This window comes from Heloderma suspectum, chromosome 17, assembly GCF_057233095.1.
Source record: "Heloderma suspectum isolate Gila_16-S chromosome 17, 16-S_ref, whole genome shotgun sequence".
Lineage (NCBI taxonomy): Eukaryota > Metazoa > Chordata > Lepidosauria > Squamata > Helodermatidae > Heloderma > Heloderma suspectum.
The window spans coordinates 21,215,560-21,234,248 of NC_139474.1; the positions used below are offsets into that span (position 1 = coordinate 21,215,560).

The window sequence follows — 18,689 nt, forward strand, 5'->3', positions numbered from 1 at the left end:
AGTGCGCGAGCGGCCATTGAAGGGGAAGGAGCGGCGCGCTTCGCAAGAGCGGCTGCTCGCTCGGAGTTCCCAGCTCGCGCCGCCTCCCAGCCCCTTGCTCCCGCGGAGAGGGGCCCTCCTCCGGGTGCATTTCTCCCCCCGCCCCCTGTCGGGCGCCTTCCCCGGGTGGTTTTGCGCCCCTCCCTCGCTCCCTCTCCACTTTGGAGAGAGGCTTTCCGAGCAGGGCGGCGCAGGGGGCGATGGAGATGAAGAAGCGCATTAACCTGGAGTTGAGGAACCGCGCGCCCGAGAAGGTGAGGACGGCCTCGTGGTGCTTCGCAATGTGCGCCCCCTTTCTCAGCCCCCTGCCCTGGCCGCGCGCGCCCCAGGCGGACCCCTCCTCCGCGTGCCTCCTCGCTCGGCGGGCCCGCGCTCCTCCGGTGCGCCAGCAGCGCGCGATGATGGGCGCGTTTGGAGAGGCAGCTTTGGATACGGCCTCCCTGCGGCGGAGCAGCGGCTGGCCGCCTCTTCGAGGGCCCCTTTCATGTTGCAAAAGGGAGCTGCTCCCCCCCCCCCGCATGTCCCTGTTTTCTTTTCTTTAAATGGGGCTCGCCAGTCTTATCCGGCGCACGGTCTGCGTTTTATTTTTAAATCGCCGTCTGCCTTGCTGCCGCGTTTGGCGGGATCTCCCTCCTCCTCCTCCCCTTTTCCGAGCGTTCCCGGCGCTGCATAAATGGGATCTGTCTTCGCACGGTTTCTTCTGCCTTCTCTGCCCTAACCGGGGGTTTGTTACGAGCCCAGTGAAATGTGCCAACCGTGATTGAAGAGCCGAGGTGGCCAACTCTTCCGCTCCCAGCGCCGCCTTCTGCCGCTCAGTAGAGATGATGGGCGAAAATCTGGGTCATTCCGCGGCTCAGTACAACCTCCCCGCCCCAAGCCCAGTAAATGTACGCTCGTCAACCTAGGGAGGATGATTTTCCCCCCATGGCGTAGAAAAGAAACGATTTCCGAATTAAAACTTTTCTCTCCCCCGCCCCAGCCTTTCCTCTTTTTCCCCCCGTTTCTTTTTTTGCATAGTTAACTGCTCTTTCGTCAAATCTAGGTCACGCGTCCCTGTTCGCCAACAGTGGGGAAGATCGTATTTTCTTGCTTTAAAAAAAATGGGGGGGCTTTTGTTACCTAAAACTAAAAAATCCATCTGGCTAGATAAGCTTTTTGTAGTGTACGGAATCCTGAACTTTTCCCATTTTTATTTTGCTGTAACGAATGTACTTGGCTTTATTTTTAACTTCCCTGCGCAGATGCTGGTAAACAAGCTGTGTCTAATGCCGAATCCATCTTAGTCCCATCTACGCAGATGGTTTTGACTTTCTACAGCCTTGTAAAGGGGAGGAGGGGAGGATTTTTTTTTTTTTTAAACCCCACTCACATAGATACATGCACAGCCTGTACAAGAAGCATTTTAGGTGTATTCAGAATTAGACGGTTTTTATTCATTTCTTTATCTTGCTGTGCCCAGCCCAGCCCAGCCCAGCCCAGCCCCGCCTGGAGTGCATAAGCTCTACCGAGAGAGCGCATGGATGGGGTAACGACCTTCTCTTTCTTTCCTTGAAATCTCACTACCGACAGTAAAAGAAGATAAGGCGATTTTTGCTGAGCCCCTCCGTCCGGGAAGAGAGGAGACAAGCTTCCCGTCTTGTCTCTCCACCCACTAAACACAGCTAAGGGTTCGTAGCACGAGTTCATGTAGAGCAACTGGGGGGAACGGCTCGCTAGCGCCCGCCATAGAGAGACGAGCAGGTAACTTCCTCCCTGTACTGTCTCTGCCGTGGAAGTGCTGGTGTCAAGAATATTACAGGAAATGCCGTCCGCTGCTCTTCCAAGTTCACTTTCAGCGGGTGTGGGCACCCGACAGAACATGGCTGTGGTGGCTGGCTGAAGCCATAAATCAACCCAAACAGGTGCAGATTTCCCTGCTGCTTTTTCTCTGGTTCATACTGATGGGAGAATTGAGTTACTTCAGTGCATTACACAGTCCAAATGGCGTACTGTGTCATCTCTGATGTCTGACATCATGTCGTTGTCGTCCCCTTCTGATAGATATCGGGGGGGGGGGGGGTAATATACTTAGGAAGAGGGAAACCTCTCCTGTGTGGAGTTTATGTGAGCCCTTTAGAATTTTTTTAAAGTTCATTCGCTTACCACAGAACATTACTGTGAACTGTAAGGCAACATCTCTGTGCAAAATACGTGGGATTTCTGAGCTGTGACAAAGGATCCCGGTTGCTTTCTGCTCCAGGAGTGCGGAGAGCAGTAGGGGTGGCTCAGCTAAATTTCAGTAGTAATTCCTGTGTGCTGTGCCATCTGCATGGAGTGCAGGGTGATCATCTTGCAGCCTTTTCGCTTCCCTGCAGTTGAACTCGCGACTCACAGCTCCAGCAGATGTTCCTGCATTTAGGTCACTAAGAGCACTTGCCCAACAAGGCTCACTCCCTTTTGCAGCGAGGGCTGAGAACTGTTCGTTGGCCCTTTCCTGAGAGTTAAAACTGACAAGCTAGCAACCATTGTGTTTTGAGCAATGCAAAGCAGTCAGACTTACCTCCCAGATACACTTGTGAGAGCAAACACAAAACAACCTATTTTGTACTCGCCTAAATTGTGCATGCCTTTGGGGTATCGGGGGGATGAGTTGAGCCTGTTCTAAAACTCTGCTTTTTCAGTATCTAGCAAAGTTGCTAGGTACACAGAGTTACTATTTAAAAGTGTGGTATGTTGTGGAGGAATGCTTTGTTTAAAAGAAGAGTGCTGTATTAAAACTAAGAATTAAGTTCTGGATCTTCTTTAGGCCGCAACCCAAAGCATGCATACTTGAAGTTCCACTGAAGAAAGCCCTACTCTTGAGTCAACATGGGTAGGATTAAGTTGTTAGTATAGTATAACTGTCCTCTTGTGAGAAATCTTAAAGCTAAGAAGGCATTTGTATTATTTTTATTTATTAACATTTATATACCTCCTTATCTGCTAAAAAGTCACCAAGGCGGTGTATAATAATAAAACCTTAAAACAATTAAAAAGCAAGAATAAAAACAGTTAAAACATTAACACTACATATTTTAAAAGGCTAAATTGAAAAGATGTGTATTAGGGTGTTGTTGTTTTTAGGAAAGTAGCTGTTTTATGAGAGCAGTGCCCATGCCAGATTTCCAGGGCTCTGTGTGTTCCTCAGTTCTGTGAGGAAAAGCAATGGGATGTGGTACTGGAGGGCAGAAATCAGTTTCCTGAGAACTTAAGGTTTCCTGTTTGTTTGTTTTTAAAGTTTCTAGCTCTTACTGCCAGATGAGACTTCCACTGGTCAGGGCTTCAGGGCCTTGCAAAAGTCTGCACCATTTCTTAACGACTAGAAGCAGAATGAAATTATGCAAAATAAAACAATGCGGACTCGTTTATACAGGTCACAGGGTCAAGTTGTCTTTGTCCAGAGTTGGGGTTCCCTTGCTGCAGAACAGTGCACTTTTTATTGAATGTAAAGTACAGAAGCCCTAATTATCCCTCTCCCCGCTTCCTTCCCAATACACTCTCTCTCACTCACATACACACGCATGAAGCATAGATAAAAGTTCATTAAGTATTCCTGCTTAGCATGCAAGACGTTTCAGGAAATCAGACGGCCAACTTAAAGGAAAGAGAGCACAGTTTTACCCAGATAAGCCAGAGGGCAGCAAGAACGTTAAAGCTGGTCAAGTCATTATGGACAATCAGGATTGCTGGATGATAGTCACTGACAAGAGGCTGGCTGTGTTCACACATATGCAAAACCATAGTTTAGCACTTATGTACGTGAGCAGAAAAGAGCTTGCACAAGCGATGTGCTTGAGCACATACACACCTTTCTCCTCTCGCATGTCTAGGAGGAGGAATAAACCATCATCCAGTTTCACTTTCACTGATTCCCGGCTTGTTACGTGCAAACTAGGAATTGTGGTTTAAATAAACTCTAGTTTGCCCAACAAATATGCTAAGCAAACCAGAGTTTGCAGTTGGCTTGTTCAGCAATTGACTTAGAGTTTAAACGACCATTCCTGGTTTATACATAACAGCAAGGCAGGAAGCAGGCAAAGAGAAACTGAATGTTGGTTTATTCTTCCCCCCAACTTTGTGAGAGGATGAGAAGGAATGGGGTGGGGGCGGGGGTGGGGAGTGCAAGTGCCCAAGCTTTCACTCAGGCTCTTTTCTGTTCACAGATCTAAACTGCAGCTTAGTGTTACATGTGAACCCTCCCACAAGTGAATTTGTACAAGGCCTAAATTTGGAAAATGGTGGTTATACTTTTAAATATTAAGTGGAACTCTTAGCACAGGATATAATGAAGCCAAAGGTATGGAACATCATGGTGACAAATTGTGTGGTTCTCAATTTAACATGAAAATTTAGTGTGTTCTTGAGAGCCACAAGCAATTTAGAGGCAAAATCCTAACAGTTAAGCACTTTAAAGCCCCATTGATCTCATGAGAGTGCTGAGCATGTAGTTAAACCTCTCCTATAGAAATCAAGTGCTTAACTTAAGCTGGATTGTTCTCTTGATGTTTTGTTTACAAACTCAGGCACAATTTTCATGAACAGCTTCCAACTGCTGTGTTTTAGCTGGTGGATATGGTGACGCTTTAGGGCAGGAGTAAGCAACATGATGCCTTAGGCACCTTTCCTGGTGTCCCCAAGGTGCTGTACCCCTCCCACTTTAAAAAGAAGAAGAAGAAGAGAAGATTAACACATGTTCTTACCAGCTGTGGGTTCAAAGGGGTTGTGAAGTGTGTTGGACTCAGGCCCTACTTCTGCCTTATACTCAGTCTTTTGGGCAGGTTACTTGTCCTTTGCCTTCTATAGCAGCCATTTTGTGGTGGTGCCTAGGACAGTTTTTTAAATTACCAAATGTGCCCATGGGTCCCAAAATGTTGCCTACCCCCTACCATCTTGGATAACTCTGAAATACCCTTTGAATACTCTGTTTGGGTCAGGTAACATCTGTATTAATTTTTGTCCCTTGTACTGCACACTTTCCTTTAGTAGGGCTGACGTGAATGTAGGGTGCTTCAGGTACTGAGAATATCAAGTTATACATCACAGAACCTGAGTGCATATTGAGGATATAAATCTTTGTGACTGTTAGCTCATCACCAAGGATCTAATTCTGTAGAAATACTTGTAAGGACCTGGCCATATTCTTGAGATGTACTTTGTCAGGATGAGTAGCATCATACCTAACAAAAACAAATATGTATCCCTGTTTATATTTATATTTATTTATTTTTATTTTATTTATTTATTTCATTTCTATACCGCCCAATAGCCGAAGCTCTCTGGGCGGTTCACAAAAACTAAAACCAAACAAGACACAATAAAACAATTTAAAATATATAGAACATTAAAACCACAATATAAGAATACAACCACAATAAAACCTAGCAGCAGTGCAGGAGTTTAAAATACAGATTTAAAACAGCAAAGATAAAAATTTAGAAAGCTAAAATGCCTGGGAAAATAAAAAGGTCTTCACCTGGTGCCGAAAGGAGTACAATGTAGGCGCCAGGCGAACCTCACTAGGGAGCTCATTCCAGAGCCGGGGTGCCACAGCAGAAAAGGCCCTCCTCCTAGTAGCCACCCGCCTCACTTCCTTTGGCAGGGGCTCACGGAGGAGGGCCACTGACGATGATCTTAAGGTCCGGGCAGGCACATATGGGAGGAGGCGATCCTTCAGGTAACCTGGCCCCAAGCCGTTAAGGGCTTTGAATGTTAACACCGGCACTTTGAATTGGGCCCGGAAATGGACTGGTAGCCAGTGCTTAACTTAAAGGATATCTCTCGAGTCATAATGCTTGTGGAAGTAAGTTGGGAAATATACTAAAACAAAAATGCAGGACTAAGAATAAGTATACAAAGAAACAATTAATTGGGTATTCCATAAAGTTTTCAAAGGGTTAGCTAGGTTTTTGCATAGGCAGGCAATAATTTCTGAATAAGAATTGTAAGTTGAGTTTGACAGTTAAAATATGCAGATTAGCTGTGGACTCAAGGCTTGGTCATAACTCCCTGTACTAGTGAACTCAGGTGCTGAATGCCACCAGAAATGGAGTCAAAATAGAAGAAAGAGGAGGGAGTAATGGCATGTTTGGGAGAATCTTGAGGTTTGCACAAGTACACTTTTAAAAAACCACTAAGGGAGCAACCCTTCCCCCAAAAACCCAATGAAGACTGAGCATGCTCGGTTGCCCAAAATGTTGAATGCCCATTAGCAAAGGTAAACTGGGGGTCAGGGTGAAATGCCCTGCTTGATAAATACATTCAAGATATTTTACTATATAAATACCAGAGAATAAATACAGACAAATAGTATCCTGGAGGAGGGCCTACCTGGCTAGAACCCTGAATAGGAGCACTCCTATTAGAAGCTGAGGATACACTGCAAAAATTTATCGCAGGTCCCACTTATACAATGTATATTTCCAAGATACCGAACAAGTTGGCCACCTGAAGTTGTGACTGCTAAAACGTGTGCTAACATTGTTGAAGTTATAGCAGTATTTCAGCCTTACTGTAGACCTAGGCGATACTTGTTTTCATGACTTAAAGTTTCAGTAACAGCCTTTTCTCTTCCACATTACAAATAAAATTTTTGTTCGGTCAGCTAACTGTGATAAGATAGCTTGGAACTTTTTTCAGCTCAAAGGTGGCTTTGTGATGTTCTTGCAGGTGGCTGAACTAGTACTTGACAACTGTCCATCTAGCAATGGTGAAATTGAAGGTCTGAATGACACGTTTAAAGAACTAGAGTTTCTCAGCATGGCCAACATCGAGTTGACGTCGTTGGTTAAGCTCCCCACTTTGACTAAGCTGCGAAAGGTGAGTGTCAGGCTACAAGTGAGTGTGTGTTTGACCAGCGGGCTGCTAGAGCATAGACTTGACTTCCATAAATTCTTAGGCATATGTAGTCCATTCCTGTTGAGATCAGTCAATGATACGGCTTGTTTTGGGGAGCGTTGGTCATATTCCTAGTGTAAAATTGTTTATTACACTTACATCCCACCCTGCTTTCAAGGAGCTCAAAGTTGAGTATATGCTCCCCACACCTTATCCTCACAACAAACCTATGAGGTAGGCTAGCCACTAGTCTTCAACCTTTTAAGAAGACCCTGGACTCGCCTTTCAGCCAAACATTAATTTGGGGATCTTCTTTTTTTTTTTTTAACATATGCTTGCATGGTGGTAAAGTGGCTATTGTGACCCACCTTCAGTCAGGCTACTGCCTGGTAGTGCAGAGGTGTTGAACTTTTTTCAGCCTGAGGACCAAACCCCATCCTGGAAAGGCTCTCTAGGGCTGCATTCCAGTGGTGGGCAGGATTGAAAACAAAAAGGGCAGGAACAAAAATACCAGCATATTTTAGCTTAAAGCTCTTGTGGCCAGTAACCAAGCCTTAGGAGAGGAATTTCAACCTTTTAGAATGGGGGAAAAACTGCAGAAAAGCCAGGAAACCACCAAACTTGGTGGTCAGGTGAGTCCAGGGGGAGGGGGCATGGCTATCTGGGAAATCTTTGTAGGCCGGATTGGGACCCCAAGAGGGCTAGATCTGGCTTCTGGGACTGAGATTCTGTACCCCTGCAGTAGTGGGTCCTTATCAGTAATCACCAAAGAGGAAGTAACAGTAAGGAATCTATTGTCATAAACGAATTCATTGTAACATATGTAGTACCTGAAAAATATACAAACAATGTATTATTATTCAATTCACCCAAAATAAAATATGTATCAAAATAAAAAAAATGCCTAAATCAGGTCGCCAGTTGTTGTTAGACAGAGACTATGCTTATATGTGCAAGGATACAGGTCTGTTCCGTCCATATAATGGAGATACTGGCAAAAAGGAATACAATCACATAAAGAATATAAATCGAGAGAGTATGAAATAAATACATGATACTGTGCTATGCCGACTCAAAAAAATAATGGCAAAAGGTGAAAAAATATTTTGTGTGGAATGAGTCCTGATTCACCAATTAAAGGCCCATGGGTGAAAGTGAGAGAAAATGATTGCCCCAAAATAACCCAGTGAGTTTTATGTCTCTGTGTAGACTTGAACTTGAGTCTTTGGTATTTAGATATATGTTGTCTGTGTGTATAGTGCCTGTTTGTGTGTGTTTTATGTTTTTAAATTTGTTAAAAGCAATTTTTAATGTTTTAAACATTAAAAAAAAATATTTTTAATGTTTTTAGCCTTGTAAACCACCCAGAGAGGTTCAGCTATGGAGCGGTATAGAAATGTAATTCATAATAATAATTCTAAGCAGTATGCCATGTGGGCTCTCAGTTATGTGCCTACATCCTTGTGTTGATTTTTCCCTGGAGGCATCATCCTTTAAACCAGTGGTGGGCAATACACAGCCCGCCAGCCCATTTTGCAGTCCCTGCCATTCCACCAAACTTTGGCAGCAATTTGGCAGGGCGGCGGTGACAATTTCAGCAGTGGGGTGTGCGCGCGTACATCCCTCTGAAGTTGCCCACCCCTGCTTTAAGCTTGTCCACACACGAGTTTATTTTCTTTATCTGTCATATTCATACACATTTTGTTTTCACCAACAGCCGTATGGAGGTAGGTTAAACAGAGGGATAATGACTTGTGCAAAGCCTCCCAGTGAAGTTCATGCTGAGCAGAGATTAAAGTTCAGGTTGGGGAAAATGTTTGTAGGTTAAACGTAAGCTTGGATAATTATGCAAGCAAGACATGTTTGAATCGCTGGGATAGTTCAGCTCTGGAGAAGCGAAATATGATCAAGTTTGCTTAGGTAGCTTCTAAAAATAGGCTTGTGTGGATTCCTAGAGTTGTATGATTTTACTAAAATCTGGTCTTGGGAAAGTATCAAAAGTTTGCGTGCCTAATTATATGACACTTTTGCACTGTAGCTGGAACTGAGCGACAACTTAATTTCTGGAGGCCTGGAGGTCCTGGCAGAGAGATGTCCAAATCTCACATACCTAAATCTGAGTGGTAACAAAATCAAAGACCTCAGCACCGTGGAAGCCCTTGTAAGTATAAAGGTGTATTTGCAGAGCGATCCTGTGCATACTTACTCAGAAGTCAGTCTCCCTGTGTTCCCTTAACGCTTACTCCCAGGCGAGTGTGCATAGAATTGCAGTCTTAAAGAAGCTTAGAATACTCTTCGTTTTAGCATCATTACAAAGGGGAAGTAGGCAGCATAATTAAACAGTAGGTTGTAAGTGGGTAAATGATGACCAAGTACAAGATATAAATCTAGAAAACTGAGTTTAAGATGAAATGGTACAGGAAGTCAGTATCATTTACAATTAACAGCCTCAATGATTTTAGTGCCGTCGTATCCTAGACAGAAGAAGGTGGGCTGACCATGATGAGAGGGATAGTTGCAGCTAGTTTGCGTATTGTCCATGATTTGCCAGAAATGGATACATCTATTTCATCTCCGCTGTGGAGACACACATGAAAGCAGAGGCTCCCCAGCACTTACAGATCCCGCTTTGTAGTCAAGCTTTTCTTCAACTACTGTTTCCCCACGAGTTAATTGTTTGATTACTATATTGGCTAGCATGTTGTAGAAGGTGTTGTCCACATCTCAAATAAATATGTCCAGCGTGAGGACATCCAGCCCTCTTGGGGCTCATCGGATTTCCCCCAGGCTTTGCTTTAGTGAGCCAAGCCGTGGGCTCCCTGCCCAAAGACACTGCACAGAAATGGTTGCTTCTCCCCCTCCTGGGAGGGAGAGGAGGAGCCATCTGCTCACTGTTGTAGCAGGGACTCCCACTGCCATGAGCAAACCCCTCGCATTCTCCTTGCTGATGTGTGAAGAGAGCACAGGGGGTTTGTACACAGCAGCAGCGGGACTTACTGCCGCCACTACACAATGGCTGCTTCTCCCCGTCCCAGGAGGGGGAGAAGCAGCCATTTCCGCACAGCAGCAGGAGGGAGATGGAAAGACTTCAGGTGCGGGAGGGAGCAGGAAAGACTTGGGTGTCAGAATGGAGTCCGGGGGGTCAAGCTGGCAAGAGTTCACTGAGCTCCACTCCAAAACAATTCTTCCATCATCCCTAATCTCAACCCTTACTGGGTCATTCAGCCTGTTAACTGACCCACTGCTCCATTGCCAAGCTCCAGTGTTCAAAAATGAGTCAGCTGTTGAGAATCACAAGATCTAAATGTATAGGGAGTTTATCTCTGTCTCTTTAGTTTCTGAAGCTTTTGAACACACAGCCTTCTAAAGTTTCTGAACTTCATAGCTAAAAAAGAGGCTACAACTAGAAAAGCCATTGATGGTTGCTTGTTTATGTCTGTAAACCAGATAGTTGCTTGGTTTGGGGAGTTGTGATGTATGTGTAAGGAACCTAAAGCACAATCCCACAAATATTTTTGGAAGTAACTCCCACGCATCCAGGGGGGCTTGTTCCCAGGTAAATGTACATAGCATTGCAGCCTTAATGTTAATTAACAGAGTTAGTACAACACAGGGCTACCGATGTTTATGCTGAGCTAGCAACTTAATAATAAAATACTTATGGGTGTCTTGAGAGGTGCTTTTTGCTTCGAAAAATAATAAACTGGTCTCTTTTCAGCAAAACCTTAAGAACTTGAAGAGTCTTGATTTGTTTAACTGTGAGATCACAAACCTGGAAGATTACAGAGAAAGCGTGTTTGAGCTGCTTCAGCAAATCACATATCTAGATGGGTTCGATCAGGATGATAACGAAGCCCCCGACTCAGAAGACGAAGAGGATGAAGGTAATTCATTCATAAACCTGTTCCAACTGTGTGTGTTTTTCCCAAATGTTATTAACCCCTTTCTACACTGGATATCAAGCTGGGGGTTCGAGTAAAAGTCTTGAAGTATGGCACAGGGCATATAAATCATATAGTTTTAAATGAACTATTCAGAACTATGCTCACTGAATGTGACAAAAGACAATTGTTTTGCTTAAAACTTGCACTTTATGGTAAAACGTAAATTTCACATTGTAAAGAATACACTTCAGTACTTTTTGAAAGCAGCTTGTTATATATAGCTATATGAATCATTCAGTATTCTGTTTTGTTTCTGGCTTTACTATTTTTACTCCTGGAAAAGACCTAACATGCAATTGGATTTGGAACAGACTTGCACATTCAGAAAACAAATGTGTTATAATCTCCTTGGGACTGTACCACTTCAAAATACAGGTGGTGGAAATGCATGTTTTTGAATGCTTTCCAGTGTCAAAAACTTTGTGCACCCAGGAGACTCTAGGGGTAAAGGCTCTGTTAAAATTCTCCTTCCCAGAGGTGGAGAGCTCTTGAGCATTCACTCCCACAATCTCCTGCATGCATTTGGAAATGGAACCATTCCAGTAGGACTGCATCATATGTTTATTGAACCTAGATTGCCCTTAAATTCTGGAACAGGAGTGGTGTAAACAGCATACATTTATTAGCATTACGTTCCCTTCAGATGGAGATGAAGAAGAAGAGGAGGAAGAGGAGGACAAAGCTGGTCCCCCGGGAGAATACGAAGAGAACGATGAGGAAGACGACGATGGTTCAGACTTGGGGGAGGGTGAAGGTGAAGAAGAGGAGGAGGAGGAAGTGGGCCTTTCATATTTGATGAAAGAAGAGATTCAGGTGAACTTTATGCTCATTTTACTCAAACACAAAACATTTATACCCGATACGGCTGTTCACGTGACAACTCACCATGTTGGGCAATTTAACTCACGGTGAGGCTATGGCATGTGAGGGGTGCATGTGGCCACCATTTTGAATAGGCAATCCCCATTTGGGGGTTGTGTCATGTGAGCCTGCTGAGCATGGGTTATTCGAAGGTTAAACAACCCTTGCATGGTCTGTTTAACCCTCGAATAACCTATGCTCACCAGGTTCGCATGACACGACCACCCCTGAGCAGGGGTTGCATATGCAATGTAGTGCCTGTAGGCACTGCAGCTTGAGGAACCTCAGTGTGTTATCCAAACCCGGTCAATTTGTACATAACAACCAAACATGGGTTGAGCAGTTGAGTGGCGAGCAGTCAGGAGGCAGTGCACTCACTTGCTCCTGCATGGCCCCAGCTAACCATGGGTTGTTTAAGCCATGGTTAGTCGGGGTCACACAGGAGTGAGTAAGTGAGCTGCTTCCTGACTGCTCACTGCTTCCTCTTTGTTTCCGGTTCACAAAACCCAGGAACACCCTGTTCCTGTGTTTTGCTCTGTGGCGTTTTGAAGCTGGAGCTTGAGGTTGTTTAGGGAGAACCAACTTAGAGTCTTAATCCAACATGATAAACTGGGTCTTACACTGCAATCTGAAAACTATCTACTGAGAAGTAAGTCCTGTTGCATTCAGTAGGATTTATTCCCAGGTTCGTGGATACAGGATTGCAGCCTTGCTTTTTAAGATGGACACAAGCGTGTGCAGAAAGTTGCAGATTTTATCCGACGTGTGGAGATGGTATTTGCTATCTGCTCGCAGTCTTGCAATACACTTTATCCATATAGCCAGGATCAACTCATGAAAAACCTGTTTCATGTTTATCTTGTTCCGAGTTTGTACTGTTGCAGGAATGCCAGAGTTTGTACTTCTCACAAACTTCCTCAGCTCTATTATTTTTCCTCCCCTCCTTCCCATCCCACATTCTCACCCTTCCACCTGAACTTGAATCCCTGTTTAGGTTAAGAAAACACTGGTGTTGTCAAGATCTAAAGTATTCCAGTTCTGTGTAAATATTTTAAGTGAAATAAGCAGTTCCTTAGATCACTTGAGTTCTAACATGTTAATTTCTGTCATATTTGAGGAGAATCAGCACTTCATATTTATTTATTTTATATCCCACCTCTCCTGATAGTTCAAGGTGGTTTACAACCAACATAGGTGACTTACAATCAACAAATCAGTCATAACAGCAGCTCAATCAATATTTACTGATGTTGTCTGTTTTCCCTCCTCAAAATCCTAGTTTATTACTGTACCCTGCATTTCTGCATGCAGAGTCATCCCTCTCCAATTTTCAGTCTCCCCAAACAATCCCTGTTTTGTTTCCATGTCCCTCGCTGGGACCTTTTTGTCTTTCCTTGTTGGATTCTTTGATACAATCCAGGTATATTGTGTTCAGTGTTCACTAATTTTGGTCATTATCACCTGCCTGCCTGGTTGATTCATTTTCAACTGTCACATTGCCAACTCTGCCAGCATTCTATTGCAAAACCAAGATGGAGACCAATATTGCGAAAAAAAGCTTTTGTTTCAACAATTATCTCACGGAAGAGAGCAAATCCTATGGCCTCTAGACAGTGTCTAGCAGGCCATAGGATATGCTCTTTTCCAGGAACCGACCCCGGAGCCTGCGCTGCCCCTCTCGTCCTCTGCGCTCGCAAGAGGAGTGCGGAGCAACTGAAAAGGGGTGGAGCTGGGTGGCGTTCCAGGTTGGGGAGAGCGGAGCTGTTTGTACGACACATCTAATGTGTTGTATGGCAGCTTCCTCTCCTGGTCAGGCTCCCCACTGCTAGACAGCCAAAATGGCTGTCTAGCAAAAAAACAGCAAGGCAGGAGAGGCGTGGAGGGAACGATCCCCCTCCCCCGTGCCTCTCCTGCCTTGCTTTGGATAGGCGGTCGCCTCCAAGTTTGGAGGCAGCCACCTACCTAGTTAGGATTGCGCCCCAGTGTTTCATTTAAGAAAGTTCTAAACTTTCACAATTTTTGTGCTGTTACAAGATCTTGGTATTAGTAGATCATGGTAAAATGTATTCTCTAGGAGAAAATGATTTGTTCTTTGCAAATGTTCTTATTAACTTTGCAAATGTTCTTACTCTCTTTTATTTTCACAAACCAAAATTGTAGTGTCAAATAAGTGACAACTTGTACAGTATACGGCTTTTATAGTGATACTATGGAGAAAGAGAATTGGGTTTCAACATGCCTGTACACATCTCTTTTATTTTGCCTGCATAATCCCGGAAATGCTTGCACCTGGGCAGCCTTATTTATTCATTCATACATACATACAAACAAAAAATATATCCCACTCTTCTAGTGCCTATGGCACTATTCAGGGCAGCTGAGTAAGATAGGACAAGAGTGCCAATTTTACAAGAGATTGATTAATTGGCAGCTTTATGAGTAATACTGAACTTCTGAAAGCATCAACTTGTTTCCCCCAAGGATGAAGAAGATGACGATGATTATGTAGAGGAGCGAGAGAATGAGGAAGAGGAGGGTAAGTTTCATGTCTAGTCCACATGTGAATAAAGTTGTGTTTGATTCTGCAGACATCTGAAATGTTTACTATTTTGGATCCAAGGGTCCCCTTCCTAGAACAGAAAGAACGTTCCATCAGAGGAAGGGAACTTTTGAATCCAACCCAGCAAGTTGAATTTACAGTCTGTTGATTTAAAGTGTGGTAAAGTTCTGGTTCACCTTAACGTATCAGCTATTTAATTTTAATTCAAACTCTTTTCAAGTTTAATGAAGTTGTTAGAGGTGGGTAATTAAATTTTTTTTATAAGAGCTTGCAAATTGATATAATCTGCAAACAGGATCTTAATTAGTCATTGCTATAAAATCTAGCTTGCATTCAATAATTTATCTACAAGAGCGCAGAAATTGTGAGGGATTTCTTTAAAATATTTCTGAGGAGCTGAGTAAAGATTTTTGTTCACATGACATGACAGCCCACCATGGATTATTTAACCCATGGTGAGGCTGCAGCATATGCGAGGTGTGTGAGGCCGCCATTTTGAATATGCAACCTCTGCTTAGGAGTTGTCATGTCGTGCGAACCCGGTGAGCATGGGTTATGCGAGGGTTGTCTGTTTAACCCTCGCATGACGGAAGCTCAATGAGTTCGCACGACATGACAACTCCCAAGCAGGGATTGCGTATGCAACGCAGCGCTCATGAGTGCTGCTGCTCATCATGGGTTAAATAACTTACGACGAGCTGCATTGTGCCGTCTGAACCTAGTCAGTGTGTGATGCACTGGCCACATGTGGCCGCCCACTGAGGACTCCATACACTCTGTTCTTCCTTCAAGGAAAACAGGAAGTAGCTATTCAGTATCCAACAGGCCACAATGCAGCTGAGGGTTCCCAATTTATAGAGCTTTGCCTTTGGCAAAGTTGGGAAACCTTTGATCCTCCAGATGCTGTGGGACTAGAACTCACATGAATCCTGACCATTGGCCATGGTGGATGGGGCCAATGAGAGCTGTAGTCCAACATATTGGAAGGCTGATCGACACTATAAACTGAAACAAGTTCTCTGGTCAAGAAATATTGGGAATTATCCTTTGGATGAGAATCTAGTGGAGAATTCTCAGCACCCTTTAAGAACTCCTGTTACCTAGGCTTTTTGGGGACTACAAAGATACCTGAACTGATTCCAGTGCCAAATGCACTGTAGAAAGCAATGTTTGTCTTTAATAAAATATGCACAAATGAAAAAAAGAGAGACTGGGAGGCCTTATGTCACTCAGACCTCATGGCATATTTTGAACTGTTGATGAACATTCTGTTGCAGAATGTCTTATTTCTAGCTGGCAGATTCACATCGGTATTTGCTTTGTGTGTTCTTACGATAAACCAGATATCAATATCCAGAACTGATGAAAACAAGAGTGTATAGGGGGTGGGGTAACAAAATGTTGTAACCATGGGGGTTTAGTGTTATTTTAAACAAATATGGCAAACCTTCCTTTCCACAGCTGAAGGTGTCCGAGGGGAAAAGAGAAAACGCACAGCTGAAGATGAAGGCGATGAGGAGGACGATTAAGTTGTAGGAAATGGAAATAGGACCAGATTCATTTTTGTTGCAGGATACGCAATAGTGATATTCAGACTTGTATGTCTCCATGTATAATAGGTATCCCTACAGAAGATATTAATGTGTTAACTTTTTATAGGAAGTGTGTTTTTACTATTTTTGCCCTTTTTATCATTCCAATTAAGACGTAATAGCCCATTATTGATCATGTGTATAGAACACAGTTTTCATCCCTTTTAATCACTGAACCAGTTGTCTTCTCCCCACCCGCTGTCCCTCCCTAGAAATTCTTCTCCCCTCCCCCCTCGGGTTTTCATGTGAGCATGCTGCTAGCTCTAGCCTCAGATAAGCAAAACAGATTATACAAATTTAATAAGGACTTTAAAGACAGTACACTGAAGTCAAATATACTGCAATGAGATAACCAGCTTTTAATTAGAAACACCTATATCGGAGGTGAATTGGAGCTATTTGAAATTATGAACTTGGATAGTACCTTTATTGGCTTATTTTTAAAGGACATTTGAAGGATGCATAAACAGGCTACATCCTGGATTTCCTGTTATTCAGACTGTCCCTCCCTCTCTTGCGTGCGTGCGCACGCACACCTACACGTCTCTAGAGAACGTTATGCACATCTGTAAGGAAGCCATAGAATCAGCTGTCTTATTCAGTCTAGCTTTTTCCAAAACACTTGAAAGACAAAAATACCCCCTGAAAAGATAACATAGAAATACCTTCCGTTTATTCAAGATTATAATTAACTTCATGTTCTCTTTCTGACCATTATATTCCTCCAGGCCAAACAGGACACATATTTCAGCTTTAATTTTTAAACCCTGAAATTTTCAGTCTTTCATTAATAACTTTAAAAATAGGAGGGACTATATATATATAATCTTCTAAAGCATCAATTGGCAAGTAGATTAGCCAGTGGCCCCAGCATAGAGCATAGCAAGGGGGCAAGTTGCTTACCTTTGTGAAGGTGGGGGGGACATGCAGGTAGGCAGCCATTGAATTTCTAGCTGTTTCCCTGCCCCAAAGCCAGCAATAAGGAGCTAGTTGGCTGAGACTAAAAAGGTAGAACAAAAAGGGCTACGGAAAATGGTGGACCTATTGGCAATCAACTGTGGGCTAACTTTAGCTCAAAGGCCACCAGTTGTTTCCCTTAAATGTGTGGGTCTTGCTGAAAGACTGTTGTACGAAACTATTCAAGAATTCTTGGTATGATTTTTAGAAAGTTACAGAAATTTGTTCACTGCACATAACCAGCAAAGCAAGACAAGTCCTTTCTCTGGGAGGTGTGATGGTTGCAAACTGATCACGGATCATACTTTTCTTTATGCAGGTTGCTTTTTAAAAGGCAGTAGAAAACTGGACATACCATGCTCCTTTGGTTCTCGTTTATGACTACTTGTATTGTTAAATAAATATTTTACCCAAATAATACACAGCTGTATTCAAGAGAGACTATTTTTTTATCTGTCCTGCCTAGGAGAAGCTGTCATTAATTTGGGTTAAGATAAAAGGGGTATTTTTGCATAGATGAAGTTAACCCCTACTATAGTTACAGGTGAAAATAAATAATACATCACACACATCACTCTTAGTATGTGACATTGGGCTCTTAATTTAGTTTGATGGCATTGCACTGGAGAAGATCAGCAAAACCTAGTGATGTTTTCTTCCCAATTCACATTCATAGAGTGGTATAGCATAGTTAATTTTAAAGGCAGTTAAAGAGAATGGAATACAGAAGGCAATTTAGTAGAAATTTTGGATATTTTTAAATATCTTAACTAAAAGGAGTTGGTAAAGCTTTACCAAGTTGGTAAAGTCTTGTTACTACATTTCTGTATGAATAATGAATTTTAAAAACATAAGATGTGTACACTGTGTTGTCCTGAAGGTTCTGTGTTTAATGCAGTTGCTTTCTTTAATCCTGATTTTCAAGGTGTGTCTTTCTTTCATATAATCTTTTGTTTTCTAAAGTTTAATTTTATTTAGTTTCAGCAAATAATGAAACCTTTCCATTACCAAGAAAAGAAAAGTATTCAAACGTAGTGGTTAGCTTATAATACATCTCATACACAACATGCTCTGTCCATTGCCCTGCATGTGCTCTGATGTACATCGCACAGCTGTTGTGCAGCTATGTTCACTCCCTTCACGTCAGTGGAAGGAACAGATTTCCATACATAGAATCTCCTTTGATTTGATTACACTGCTGAAATCAGTGGGTGAGGAAGCGTCTAAGTGTGCAGTGGAATCACTGGGTCAATTAAAAACCACTGAATCAGAGTGATTAGATTTTTGGAAAGACAATTTTGAAGAATCCAGTTCAATGAATGACAGCTTTTAGTAAGCAAGTTTGCATTACACCAAGTCTGCATCTAAAGACTGAAAGGTTTTAAGGTTTTAATCGAATAAAAAAACCAAGCTTATACATAATACATATTTAAATAGTTTTACAACTTCTGTAAAGATCTTTTTTATAGTAAAGGTATAACCAGCTAAATACATTGCCACAGTTCTGAGTTGTCTGCTTAGTGTTGCAAACTAATACAGTTGTTTTTTTCTTCTTAAGATAAAAAAAAAAATAACACAGAGCCTCTGGATAACTTCAGGGTTTTTTTTTGGCTTGGTGGGTTCTTTAATGAAAATATGTAAGGGTGGGTTTTATATTTTGTAGAGATTTTGTCCTACTTGAATGCTCTTTATATGGCAGTATGTATATAGTGTGTTCAATTCCTTTTCAAATTCTAAAACAACACAAACTTTGAGGTATTTTTCTTTGTGCAACTGTGTTTTGAAAAAGCCATGACAGTGTTAAATAAAACAAATTCCTACCGCACACTTCTGATGAATTTTAGTTGTAACAGAATGTGAGTGTTTTTCCCCGTGTGATGTAAA

General features: G+C 42.7%; 1 protein-coding gene across 4 annotated transcripts; it reads left to right on the plus strand.

Moving 5' to 3' along the window:
• On the plus strand, positions 1-18,450 carry ANP32E (acidic nuclear phosphoprotein 32 family member E). 4 transcript variants are annotated; one of them, XM_084824637.1, is made up of 7 exons: positions 1-293; positions 6,724-6,873; positions 8,930-9,052; positions 10,610-10,775; positions 11,479-11,648; positions 14,178-14,232; positions 15,718-18,450. In XM_084824637.1, exons 1-7 carry the CDS (start codon positions 240-242, stop codon positions 15,783-15,785), a joined length of 786 nt encoding a protein of 261 aa, XP_084680763.1. In that variant the 5' UTR covers positions 1-239; the 3' UTR covers positions 15,786-18,450. The 4 variants fall into 4 exon arrangements, with proteins under 4 accessions (XP_084680763.1, XP_084680765.1, XP_084680766.1 ...); XM_084824639.1 differs by having other exon boundaries at positions 198-1,940; XM_084824640.1 differs by having other exon boundaries at positions 198-1,706.
• The last annotated feature ends 239 nt before the right edge of the window (positions 18,451-18,689 follow it).

What these genes read in the sequence shown, in the direction of transcription:
- ANP32E (XM_084824637.1), top strand. Translation starts at nt 240, where the DNA reads ATGGAGATGAAGAAGCGCATTAACCTGGAGTTGAGGAACCGCGCGCCC. An exon ending in GGAACCGCGCGCCCGAGAAG is followed by an intron (nt 294 to 6,723) that starts GTGAGGACGGCC and finishes ATGTTCTTGCAG; the next exon opens with GTGGCTGAACTAGTACTTGA. An exon ending in CTTTGACTAAGCTGCGAAAG is followed by an intron (nt 6,874 to 8,929) that starts GTGAGTGTCAGG and finishes TTTGCACTGTAG; the next exon opens with CTGGAACTGAGCGACAACTT.